The sequence below is a fragment of the Arachis duranensis genome, chromosome 8 (assembly GCF_000817695.3).
Source record: "Arachis duranensis cultivar V14167 chromosome 8, aradu.V14167.gnm2.J7QH, whole genome shotgun sequence".
NCBI lineage: Eukaryota > Viridiplantae > Streptophyta > Magnoliopsida > Fabales > Fabaceae > Arachis > Arachis duranensis.
In genome coordinates, this window is record NC_029779.3 from 26,842,343 (window position 1) to 26,856,394 (window position 14,052).

A 14,052-nucleotide genomic window follows, 5' to 3' on the forward strand; every position below is an offset into this window, starting at 1 on the left:
AAAAATAATATTAAAATATTTAACTAAATATATTTTTATATTTTATTTTTATTTTTATCAAAAATAAAAAAAATGGCTAAACCAATCCACTCCTAAAAAATCATATGAAAATGAAAACATCAGTGCTAAGGGACCAGCAAAATTTATGATGTTTAGCCATCAATTAGCCATCATCAATATTTTTAATAGTGTGAGATGACATCTAATGATGTAGGATTAATAATTTTTCTTTTGATGATTAAATGCTGGCCAAATTTCAACAATAGTACTTGCCCTCTATACTTTCTCTCTTTTTTTTTGTTGGTATTTGAAAATGAAAACACTTAATGTATGTATACCTTACATTACTGGTCTGGGCTTGAGAAGTAGTCTTTAGTCCATCAGAAACCATGCTCCTTGTATATGAAAAAAAAAATTTTAAATCTAAAATTCTTTATTTTTCCTCTAAAACTGAGAAAATGCTCTTGTGCTGTATTATTGTTTGATAAGTAACACTTCAATTTTAATTTTTCTAGAACATTGTTATCACAAAAGTAGATACATAACCGTCACCATCAAAAACAAATTAACAAGAAAGTGGAATATTAGAGTAACAAAATCAAAGTGGAGAGGCATTATACATTAATGCAATCCTAATTAATCAAAGTAAATTAATTCTAGTAGGCAATTATTATGCAGATAAAGATGGTTGGATAAAATTATTGGATTTGCCCAAGTTATTAGAGCGAGTGACCCTAAAATGGTACACACTCATACCTAAAAGCACCACAAAAACTATACCAAATAAAATGCCTGCTATCCCACCAGCTCCAATATTTTTGTTAACATTATTATCCTCCTCTGTGGATGATGAGGAGGATTTGCTTTCATGAATTTGTGTTGCTTCTTCAGATTGTGCTGTAACTGACATTGGTGAACATTTGGATGATGATGCACTACAAGGTTCTTGTGTTTTGGTCTCAGGCTTCTTTTTCCTTGCATTGGTATTGATGGGGTGAAAGAAATTGTATGCTGATGGTGAAAAAGCTTCAGGTTTCACATAAACAAGACCATGGGGTGCTCTTTCTTCTGCTGTGACAACTGAGACACAAAGGATAGTGATGAAGAGGAAGAAGGAAAGCCTTGTGAGATTCTTCATCTCTAAAATTAAACCACTTTTGGATTTAATTACAATGTGAAGAATTTTTTGGATGATGATCAAAACTTGTGGATGGTTTTAGTGGCTTTTATAATGGTGATGAGTTACTACTATATATGAGGAAGTGATTTTTCATTGGACTTTAATGTTTATATATTTATATTTTTGTTGGGAAAATGGGGAAGACCCAATTATTGTGGATTCTGATTTTAGCCCCTCATTGAACTCTTTGCAATTACTAAACAGTCTAGCCTTTTGATCTGGCTAATAGTAAATTGAGATATTAAGTTGGTTCCATTTTTTTTTTATTTAGATAAAATGTGTTATTCACTTATTTGTACTTATTTTTATTTTGTATATGGAGTAAATATAAGTATTTCTATTTTTGAAATCAAATCATGTATGATTCATGATGATTTATATCATATCTAATGATAGATGAATATATTTTGACTTAATATATAAGAGAATAAACAATTAGAATTTTTTTTTTATTAAATAGGGTATGAAATTCACACAACATAAATTTCACATCTTACAGGAAAGTAAATAGTATTTTTTTTAAGTGTCTTTTTTTCTATTCTGATGGTGCAAGTGTAATAGATATAACAACTCTAACTACTTTATTTTAGATTCCAATTAACAACTAACAAAGCATATTTCAAATTGAGTTGGTACTTGGTATTATTGGAGAGTGGATGGGGCATAATAAATATCATTTACATCAATTATTATTTGTTAGATCCTAAAAAGAATACTTATACAGTTATAATTTAGAGTGTATTATCCCCAATGCATATAATTACAGTAATTAAAATCATTAAATAAAGTCATCCATCCTTATTAAATCACCAATAAAAACCCATGGCATTAATTAATGGTGTATTTAGTATTAATTAATTACAAACTCAGTTTCTCCTCCAAAGTGACATGCACGTGTTATTAGTCAAATAATGAAAATATCTTATGTAACATTTCCATGATATGAAGGTTAATTTATTATTTATGAAGGTTTATGCTTAATTAGCTTTGTCTCTAAGTGGGGTAACCTTAGCTTAGAAAGGCAGCAAAGGACTTATTATTGATTTAGCATGCCACTTCCACATTATTGCAAAGAAACAAATTGAATTGCGCATGCAAATTAAAGAGGTGAATAGCACAAAATGTGCATTTATGTTCTTCACTTAGGCCACACCATGCATGTGATATCATGAAACATTAAAAATCATACCAGCTTGGTGTTTTTTCTTTCCTTTTGTACATGCATATTATATAGTTCATGCCTAATGCATTTCTCTTATATTAGGTGACATGAATGGTAATCGTGAATGTGCTTTTCATTTTTCTTTTTCTTTTTCTTAACGTGCTCGCTTAGTAGCTTTTTTGGGTCGGGGTTCATGATTATGGACTATTTATATTTTTGGGTGGTGCAATTAAGATCTATTAATTTCTGTTTCGGCCCTTATCAAGAAAAAAAAATTCTGTTTAGGCATCCCTTGCTTTGGCCATGGCCCATTTGTAAAAAAATAATGCTTCGAGATTTTCTAGAAACGGAGAAAATTGAAGTTTGTTGAAAGTTGAAACCCAAAGTTGAACCAAAAAGAGAGTTAATTGCAACAACCCGAAAACCAGAAAATAATATGGTCAATAAATTAGAGTAAAATTTAAGGGTTGATTTAGTAGTCAGCTCACTAATTTGAAGGTTCGAATTTTGTGTATGCAATAACTTATTGGTAAACGACAAACTCTTAATGGAGCTTCAATCCGAAACAGATTAGTCTTTAACTTGTCGGTTTGGGAGATATCATGAGAAACAAAAATTATTTAAAAAAAATCAACTTGATCTCTATCAATATTGATTAAGAAAAAATTATTCTAAAAAATCGATAGGAAGAATTAATTATTAAAAATGACCTTTGTACTAAAATTATTAAAAATGGTTGATTTATGTAATATTTAAGAAGAAAAATTAAATTCCCTTTGTAAATAAATATATCCTTAGATTATTCTTTTTATTTATTTATTTATTTTTTTGGTAAATATGCTTTCTCTCTAATAGACTATCATACTTAAATCCTTATTATTGATATGTCTTTATATATAGTAAAATATTTTGTTGATGTAAACTACCGATTCTTTATTTATAAGTCATTTATTTTTTTAATTTAACTCTTTTATTATTGTTAGTGATAAGAAGTATGACCAATATATGATTTGAAAATTTTCTTATTCATTGTTGTTGGATTTAAAATTATAGGACTTGTTAAATTTCTTTTTACTCTTTGATATTTCTATATGTAATGTATATTTATATGTTAGAAACAAGAGATTATATTGAAAAAAGGATGCAGTGTATTCAAGTTGTGTATTTAAATTGTTTATTCAAGTTGTCTGGAATGATACAATATGAAAGAATATTTATAGGTACTCAGAGAATCGTAATAATAAGAACATAATCTCCTATAATAAATATTCAGATTGATTCTAATTGATTATAATTATATTCTAATATTCCCATCAAACTCAAGTCACAACTTGAGTTTGAAACTTATTTAAAACAACGAAATAAAGAGAAAAAATTGCATAAACTGATAAAATGGGTGCGGATGAAACTGCCGGAAGGAAGCGCAGACGGAACTGTCGCTAGTCTGAAGGAAGCGCAGACGAAACTGCCGAAAAAAACGTACGTGGAACTGCCACAAAAAAATACAGACGAAACGCAGACGGAACTGCCACGAGAAAACGCAGATGAAACTGCCACGAGAGTACACAGACGTAACTACCAAAGATGACAATGGTGTTTGATCATTCAACTCAAAATAGGCTAGTCAGTGAGGTGAAAAAGTATCAAAGAAATGACAAAAGGCAAAGAAAAATGGCATAGAAAAAAATTAAAAGACAAAAACTACATGATTTCACCGCAAGGAAAATAATCTATTCTCTTCAAGGAGGATACCATGACTCTGATACTATGTTAGAAACAAGAGACTAGACTGGAAAAAAGATGCAGTGTATTCAAGTTGTGTATTCAAATTGTCTACTCAAGTTATCTGGAATGATACAATATGAAAGGGTATTTATAAGTACTAAGGGAATCGTAATAATAAAGACGTAATCTCCTATAATAAATATTCAGATGTACTAAATAATATTAATTGAGATCCTAATTATATTTATATAACCCCACAAATACGTGGGTTTAATAATCCACAAGATTTATATTTATCCCCTAATATTTGAGTGATGGATATGCGGGTTTTGTGAAGAGAATATGCGACAAACAAAACAATCAACTATTCTTATGCTCTATGCTACACGTCTATTCATTGTTTTTTTTACTCCAATCAAATAACATAATTGAAGCAATTATGAAGCCAAACTTTCATTTTCTGCAATTTTCGTCAATATATACATCAACATATAGAATTGCATTTCATTATTCTTAACCCAACATATATGCAACAAGAATATGTTCTTGTTTCGGTACTTGTCGAATTCATTTATTGTTAACCGGAAATGTTATATAATGTGTGTTGGCGAGAACCTTATATGAATTATGATTTCTAATTCTATCTTATCACATGATGATAATGATGACATATTTCGAAAATGCTCAAATCATGAAGGAACTAATTACAAATAGCATAATCATTAATTCGCTATCATTTTTGTTGTCTGTGATGTCAGAAGTATACTAAAATAATACATATTAAAATATAGAGTAAAGTGATTATTAGGTGATTAAAATTTTTTATATTAGACTAATTAGTCTTAAAAAATAAAAATATCAATTTAGTTTTTTACGATAATAAGCGGTGAATACGTAAAATTTTTCTATCAATTTATCACGTAAAATTTAAAATATTGTCTATATGTACCATTAATTACTGTGACATATTTATTCATTGAAAGTTGTTTAATAATTTTTGGAGTGAAATTTTACTGTTTTGCTAGAATTTATGATAAATGAAGAACAGTTGATAAATATTATATGAAAACTCAAAAAGATAATAAATATTTTATAGTCTAAAACTAAATTATTTTTATATTCATGTCACATTACTAGGACAGACATTACAGTAAATAACGAAATACATGAGTAATTCTATTTTGTTTTGAACTATTTATTCACAGATTGGAAGGACATACATCCAATTTTTACTATTATGGAAGATTTTATTAATATTTTATTTTTCATTAAAGACTAATTAGTCCATAATCAGAATTTTTAAAAATTTAATTATCATTTTACTCTAAAATATAAAAGCACAATAAATATAAATTAAAACTAGGTGATAATTGATTTTTAGTGACTAATTTTTAGTGGGTAAATATTATTTTTATTCTTTTATTGATAATAATTCCAGCCACCATATACATCATTCCTATTAAAAAAGATGATATGCTTAATTGTGACCATTAATTAAACAAATAAAGTACACCTAATGGGATACATTAAAAAAATAATAATAAGGTAAAGACAGGTACTTCAGCTCACTAATCTATTATCTATTATGTGGAAAAAATTAAGGAACCCCGTTACCTAACGTGTTACTATTTCTTTCCGTATATTATTATAGCATATCCTGAAACGATTTTTTTTTATTATGTTTTATATAAAAAGGGAAACATAAATACCATCCACAAGCTATAGTTTTATATGCAAAAAAGGAACAAGTCACGTCCAATAATATCATCACCATCAGACAAGTCGAGCCAGATGATAATATATTAAGCCTTACTTAATAAACTTTTGTCCAAAACGATTATTTAATTTAATTTATATATTTAATAACAATAATTAGGGTACCCCCATCCTCCACTATTTATTATGATCCTTGCAATAGTTTAATACATTCGGATAAGGATCCAAACAGTTGACAATAATGTTAAACCCCTAATGCTAGTATTAAGGCTAGCTTAATTAATTAAGTGAAAGCTCGAGAAACTTGTAGCTAGTTCAATTTGCATATTTATTTAGCTTAATAATGAAAGCACAACAAATTTTAATTTTGTCTAGTGTTGAGTGACACAACACTTTGGCTTTTGTCACTATCGGTTTTCAAATTAAAGCACAAGACACTAAGATGGATAGTGAGTGATATGTTACGCTTACCGAACTAATAACCCTAAATTAATATACCAGAGATATATAACACTGGCTAATTCAGGAAGAACATTCCAGAATTATGTGTACTTCTTGGCTAAAATAAGCTTCGGCTATAAAATTTCACTCTTTTTTCTATAAGGAAAATTGGTATTTAATTTTTAAGAAAAGTTGAGTGACCAGAAATTTTTATAATATCAACTTATAAAAATAGTATAAATTTGTATTATTATGATAAGTACTATATTAGCCTAATTAACTTTGCATGTAGAAGAGATCAAGCAATTATCACAAGAAGCTTATAAATAACACATGCAATGTACTAACAGTTTGATGTGAAGTATATAATGAGAAAAATATAACGAAAAAGAGTGAAAAATAACTTAATAATGAGGATAATGCACAGGATCATAATACAGAAGGCAACACATAATGATGAAGAATACATGAAGAAAAAAGAAAAAGAGAAAGAAAGGACAAAAGGGGATAGAAAATACACCCTTAGAACACAAAAGCATGCGTGCTTATCTACAATTTTGATGTGACCCCACATTTTGTTTTGGCCTGTTTTGCCCTCAAACCCACCACACAGCTAAGCTTGAAATGGAAGAAAGCCAAAACACACAAGAAGAGGGTCCCATACACAGCATATGGGATAACTGCGAAGAAGATAGACACTAGCCATAACCTCATAATAGAGTTTAAGCCATGATAATTATTGAAGTTAAAGATGTGTCTGAGAAATAGTAAACTAAGGTGTGATTTTGATTAAGCGTTGCTCCTGAAGGATCCAAGAGCTTTGATTGCTGCTGCTCTAAGAATGTGTTGGTGGTAGATTGCTGCTGCTGCTGCTCCAACGAAGGGTCCAACCCAGTAAATCCACTGAAAATCAAAATAAACAATTACCACTGTTAAACAAAAAATTGCTAGGAAGTAATATTTTTGGTAAAAAAAATTTAGTTGTTCAGTATTTATTCAAATATAAAATGAAAATAAGACTCAAATTTCGGATTTTTTTTAACACTCATGTTACATATATATAAAAATTTAAATATTAAGTCGAATATTAGTATAAAATATATATTATATATAAATTTAAAAAATATTAAAAAATATTATTTTTATTATTAATTAATTATTAATATCTAAAAATATAAGATAAAAATATTATTTAATTAATAAACAAAAAAAATTAACAAAAATAATAAATTCTTATGACAGCTGGTATTTCTGTTTGATTTTCTAATAAGCTCATTATGATAAGTAAAGTATGGAATTGAAAGTGGAAATAATAGAGTACCTGGTCATCCCAAGCTTTATCATTGTTGAAGATAACAGCGGGTCCAAAACTCCTTGCAGGGTTAATTCCAGTACCAGTGATAGGGATAGTGGCCAAGTGAACCATGAAGACGGCGAATCCAATGGGGAGTGGTGCCAACACTGGAACATGGGAGTCCCTGGCGTTCCTCTTGGGATCAGTGGCAGAGAACACGGTGTACACAAGGACGAAGGTGCCGATAATCTCAGCACCTAGAGCAGTGCCTTTGTTATACCCGTGGCTGACGGTGTTGGCACCACCACCGTATCTGTTGTAGAACGATTTCTGAAACCCCTTGGCAAGTCCGGCACCGCAGATGGCACCGGCGCATTGCCCAATCATGTACAGCAGTGTCCTTATTAGTGATAGTTTCTGCCCCACGAACAACCCAAATGTCACCGCCGGGTTGATATGTCCACCTACACCAACCAACAAATCCGTTCTTTTAGATGATCATTCACACACGCGTCATTACTTAATTGAATACGTATAAAATTATTTTTTATACCAAATAATAGGAAGTATGATAAATTACTTTTTATATCAAATAATAGACAGTAAGTATTATAAATTACCAGAGATTCCTGCCGTGCAGTAAACAAGGATGAAGATCATGCCACCAAAGGCCCATGCAATACCCAAGATTCCAACGCCGTCACACTGATTGGTACCAGCAACGTTTGGGTCCGTCTGATGCTTGTAACCTATGATGGTCAAAACCGTTATATAAAGGAATAGAAGCGTTGCTACGAACTCAGCAATCACTGCTCTGTACAAAGACCACTTTTTCAGCTCCTCAAAGTCTATCAATGGCGCCGGTGGAGGGTCATTATAGTCTTTTGCACTGTACTCTCCTCCTTGCCCTTGCTCTGCTACCTCAACATCCTTCGTCATTTTCTCCCCCTCTCTCTCTTTCAATTCAATTCAATTCAATTCTGTGCTTTCAGGTTTCAGCAAAACAGGGTATTTAAGGAATCAGAGTAACAGAGCCACTACACTAGGTTAAATAATTAAACACAATTAATTAATTTCTTTGATGACATGTATTAACGTTATTTTTTTGCCGCCCTTATTAGCTTGATTTCGCTTGCATGGACCCACCTTACGCCTTAATAATTAACCCTGTGCATTGCCCTTAACTTTTCCAACGACTCTTATTAATAAAAAAAAGAGTCTATAAATCAATGTTTGTTGGTTTCTGGAAATTTCCTTAGGGTTTAGGTTTATGTGCTCTGTTTCTATGGGCCAACGTAACCTTATAAAAGGTTCTTAATAATTCAACCGCTACATGTGGTTTATATGGCCTAGCTATAGCTTGCTACTGTGGAAATTATGTAATAATTAACCATCTTGAATGAATATCAATTCCATACGCAAGTTATTTGCAAGAAAGTAAATACAACTGCGCCTCATTTTCTCTTCCCCTTATTCGGGAAAGATCTTTTGAATAAAATCAATAGAAAATCTATTTATTAGCATAAATTACACTTATCTAATACAATACTATCTGGATTGTCTTTAAATCAATTCATCATGTCTATATTTATCTTGCAAAATGAAAAATGAGTATTACGTTTTTACAAAATATGAAGAATATTGAATGTCATATAATTTAAATTTTTTAAAATATAAGATATAATATGTATAAACTATTTATGTATTTCTTTTTGTTTGTTTAAATTTTTTAAAGAAATAATATATATATCAAAGTTTCTATAATATAAAAGTTTAAAATTCGATTTATTTTGATCTAAAAAAATAATTTCAGTATAAATCTAATAATAAAAAGAGAAAGTGAGTCTAAACAAAAAAAATTAAACAAACAGAAATCGTATTAAAAATATAATTATTTAAACATCTTCTCTTATAAATTTAAATTTTTAGAAAGAACAGATTTATAATATATGGAATTAAATCTAAAATTACATCGAAAATTTATAGCAGGGGATTAGGCTAATATGGAGCTAACTCCATGGATCGGAGTGACTTTTAATCCATCTAACTTTTGCCATTTCTATGAAACTATATGAAGCAAAGCATCAAATTAAAGTTAATTAGTGGCCACGAAATATTGTCATAAAAAAATTGCAAGAGATAAACGCATATATATTATTATATATGGAAGTAAAAGAAATTAAAGCTATCAATCATTGTTCTCGGCATCATTAAATATGTACGTAATTGATAATGTGATTAAAATAAGAGGAAAAGTAGTTGTCACTTTTGTTGGGTGACGAATGCTTGCCAGATGAACTTATCTGGACTCACCTAAAATTCAGATAGGTTCAGAGCAAATTCCAGAACAAACTACGGACTCATGGCCCTCGCAACTATTTTGATCCCACCATTTCTAATTAATTAACTGCAATATGTAATAAATAATTAAGCAAAATTAAATCATAATCATGGCTAATTTTAACTTGTTTTTGGGAATCTCCTCAAATATTATTATATGAAAAAGAGACTGCATATTTGAAGTTTAAACGCACCCTTAATGTAAATGCTACAATGCGAATTCATTATCAATATAATTATGAACAAGGTTTTTACAAATAAACTCTACATGCATGCAAATTTATACATCAGATTTGTTCAACAAAATTCATGTTATTAATCAAACACGACCAGTTTCCCTTCTGAGCACTTTATATCTTGTGATTAACCTTTTCTATCGCGTGGTTAGTAAAAATAATTGGTTTCATAACATGATATTCGAAGAAAAATTAAAAAATAAGGAATTATTGGACGGCGACATGATTAACAAACAAATTAACTTTGGTCCATAATCCATTACATATTTTTTATGAAGCAATTGAATACATTTCTACATAAGCGCATGGATAAGCTAACGAAATTGAGCTATTAATTACAAAATTAATTGGAATTCAGGCACCGACCAGCGAAATTGTCATTGCCTATCTTAATCAAGGCTAGCCAAAGAAAAATTGTACAAACATTGATCATCATCTCTGGCCAACAAATGTTCGACACGTGGTGCTTTTTCAGCCACAACAACATTCTTTCATTCTATTATTTTCAAATATATATCATATTGTTCAATTACGTTCCATTCATTGATTCATAAATTTCACGCATGATATTTGAAAATATATCATAGGACAATTTAAATAAACCACATAGAGTTATGCCCAATATTCTTGCCGGAATTTTGATTGCTATGGTATTCATCAATCATCATCATCTTCCCATTACATGTATCATTTTATCATAAAATTCTACTCAAAAGCATCGCTTGAATGGCACATTTGTTGTCCATGTCACGAGAGTAGTACTGTAGCAGTGGTTGCAAAATCAACATTAGAGAATATTTATAATAAAAGATATGTTATTTATATTCATCTAATTCAATCTTATAAATTGAAATAGTACTTGTCTTTTTCACTGAGTATACTATGAGATATTATTTTCTGATATTTTAATGCATAAGGATTAGTGGCTGGTTTGGAATTATATGATTAGTCAGCCTGTCATCTATCACTGCATACTTATATTAGCAAATCATGACCGACCGAAGGGCTGACGACAATTGTTTTGATATCCTAATTGTCAGGGATTAAACGTTCGTATTCTAATGGACATTTTATAATGTTCTAAATTAATTTCCTAACTCCTTGGGATCTTTTTTTTTTAATTTTAGACTTCGGTAAAAAAAAAATTACTTCTACTGTATTTCCCAGGAACACTCGCACTTGGTCTATGCCAGGTTTCAAATCCGGATGCAATATATTAAGAGACACATGATTTTGTCACTTGAACTAAGTTTCAGCTGCGTTTTTGTCCTATTTAGTTTGTACTTAGGTTCTTTTTTCAACGTTAATTCTGTTTTAATAAAAAAACAAACTTAGCAAGCCGGAAAACAATAAGCAAGGATAAAGCCCAAAATATTTCAAGGTAAAGTCATCAATATTCTTAATTAAAGCTTGTTTCGGCCCAAATAATTAAAAAAAAATAACCTCCATGCATTGTTTTTTCGAGTTTCTGCCTTTGAATTGTTTAGGTAAATTTAACTACTACGAATGGTACACGAGTCATGAAGATCTAGAACAATAAAATAAAACTTAAATACATGAATTTTAACTTTGATTGAGAGATGTTCAACACATAGCACGAAGCACACTCATTGATGAGTAGCTTGGCATTGTTTTATGGTACGTTACAGAATTATTAATATGTACAACTTAATAAATGACTGATATACTAAATCATCATAGATCCAAGACAATTGCATATACAAATGCATCATCTCTGATTATTCCCATCTGCCGCTGTAATTGTTTGTGAGTGCCGTCTCGCTATTCATATTCAAATACAGAAAGAATAGGGACGCTAGAAATGGGAACTGGGCACTGCCCTTGACTTTGCAAGGATACAATGAAATTGCCAGCCCTGTCCTAACAAACAGTTCACAATTAAAGGTCGGCGCGACCATCGTCTTCACCATCAAACTCTTCAGCTCTTTCTTCGAAAATGGTCTCGAGTTTGGGAGAGTTGGAGGGCTTCCAAGGGAAATCCAGAAGCAAGGGTGCAACCTCGATCCAGGGCTGCATTTTCTGCCTGAGCTCTCTTGCCATTGAAGACAAACGTCTTACTTGAGAGGTGGCTACGGCCTCTGTTAATGGAAGCTTTTATTATTGTGTGGATCTCTCTCTAAGTCCCTGAATGAAACGAAGAGAGAGAGAGAGCAGAACCAAACGAGGGACTATTGAAATGTTGGCTTGAAGGATTCCTAGGGAGAGATATATTTGAAAGTGCTGTTGATTGAATTGATTTGAAATGCAATGAGAAATCAAGAGCTATATATACACAAACGGGGAAGCAAAAACTTCGGAATGAATGGGAAAACGAGTGGCAGCGAGAACAACACGAGACTAAAAATGGCTTCAAAGCCAAGAATAGTGCAAAAGATCAAACAACACGAATAGTGAAACGAACATTGCATCATCATAGAAACAAACCACGTGGACAACACAACCACCTAGTAGAAACAAATACGTTTCACCTCATTCACCATATTGTAAAATCAAGTCCAATATGCACCAATGATAAATCAATTTCAGATAAGAATATGAGACATGTAGGATAAAAAAACTAGCCTTGTAAAAGACCTAGTGAGAATAACGAAATTAGAATAGCAACAATCCTCAGAGAAGGTAATACCGATTTGATCGCAGTGACACAATCCATGCAGCAAACTCCACACAGAATTCAAATGGAGAAACATATATTATAATAGCTATTAAGAATAAAATAAAGTAGATAGCTAGGTATCATTGGATATTCATATGCTTCTAAATGGACTACTACAACTAATAAACAATAGGCACACGAATAAACGGAATATAATTATGCAATAATAAAAGAGATATGTAATAATAAACTAACAAAAACAATGCAATCCAATCCACCCTTAGAAGGAAGATACACTAAAAATAATACACATTATCCTTGTAAAACTGCATTCCACATTAAACAGGATCACAAAAATTCCTCAACATCATCTCAATTGTCAATTACCTCAAGAGTAAATTGAATTTGGAATTATCCTTCAGCAGTTTCCCAAAAATTATATCAGAAGAAAAAAACACTAATTAAACAGGGATAACAAAAAACAATATAGAAAAAATAAAAAGAAATAGAAGAAAACTTCTTCATCAATCGAGAGGGATCTCAACATCTCCGTCCGTGATCTCCTCCTGCAAATCCTTTGGATCCTTCCCGTCGACGGTGCACCCGACGGAGACGCACGTGCCAAGAATCTCCTTAACGGTGCCGCTCAGCTCCTTCGCCATCGACCTTGGCCGCATAACCCTTGCAATTTCGATGACGTCATCCAGCGAGATGTTCCCGTTGTGCTTAATATTCTTCGTCTTCTTCCGGTCTCTCTCCGGCTCCTTCAAAGCCTTGATGACCAGCGCCGCCGCCGACGGAACCACCGAGACCTTAGCCTGACGGTTCTGCACGGTGAGCTTCACCGTCACTCTCAGTCCCTTCCAGTCCTTTGCTGTCTCCTTAGCAATGTCTTCTCCGATCTTCTTCGGAGAGAGACCTAGCGGACCGATCTTCGGAGCGAGCGAACTCGCCGCGCCAACCTCACCGCCGGTGACTCGGACGTAGACATCGACGACCTGCGAAGGGTCGAACTTAGGCGGCATTGTTGCTGCAGAAGAATCAAACGGCTAGGGTTTCAGAGTCAAAGAGGGAAATGAAGGCGCAACGTTTGGGAGAACTAGGGTATATATTTGTCACTAGGGTTTTGCATTGACTCGTTACTGAAACTTAAAATGACTATTTTGCCACTCAAAATCACTTTGGTTTCGTTGGAATCATGCGTCTTTTGCATCAAAGATGAGGGTAAATTTGTACAATGGAATTGCAATGACGATTTTATGCGTTTTTTCTTGTGTTGAGTTTAGTGATTTTTTTTTTTTGGACATTGTGTTTAGCTTAGTGATGAGCTGATGGCAGTAA

General features: G+C 31.7%; 2 protein-coding genes across 2 annotated transcripts; both read right to left on the reverse strand.

The window, feature by feature from the left end:
* Positions 1-6,604: 6,604 nt before the first annotated feature.
* LOC107461713 (aquaporin PIP2-7) lies at positions 6,605-8,516 on the reverse strand. Its single transcript, XM_016080255.3, has 3 exons — positions 8,139-8,516; positions 7,546-7,982; positions 6,605-7,127 (listed from the first exon to the last, which is right to left on the reverse strand). The coding sequence occupies exons 1-3, from the start codon at positions 8,455-8,457 to the stop codon at positions 7,014-7,016; spliced, it is 870 nt and encodes a 289-aa protein (XP_015935741.1). The 5' UTR covers positions 8,458-8,516; the 3' UTR covers positions 6,605-7,013.
* A 4,441-nt stretch (positions 8,517-12,957) lies between these two features.
* Positions 12,958-13,802, reverse strand: LOC107461747 (60S ribosomal protein L12). Its single transcript, XM_016080299.3, has one exon. The coding sequence runs from the start codon at positions 13,734-13,736 to the stop codon at positions 13,236-13,238; it is 501 nt and encodes a 166-aa protein (XP_015935785.1). The 5' UTR covers positions 13,737-13,802; the 3' UTR covers positions 12,958-13,235.
* Between the last annotated feature and the right edge of the window lie 250 nt (positions 13,803-14,052).

Excerpts from the sequence above, each read along its gene's own strand:
- LOC107461713 (XM_016080255.3), bottom strand. The coding sequence starts at position 8,457 with ATGACGAAGGATGTTGAGGTAGCAGAGCAAGGGCAAGGAGGAGAGTAC. Across the intron at positions 7,983-8,138 it reads CTGCACGGCAGGAATCTCTG|GTGGACATATCAACCCGGCG; the intron begins GTAATTTATAAT and ends TGGTTGGTGTAG. Across the intron at positions 7,128-7,545 it reads ATAAAGCTTGGGATGACCAG|TGGATTTACTGGGTTGGACC; the intron begins GTACTCTATTAT and ends TTTGATTTTCAG.
- LOC107461747 (XM_016080299.3), bottom strand. The coding sequence starts at position 13,736 with ATGCCGCCTAAGTTCGACCCTTCGCAGGTCGTCGATGTCTACGTCCGA.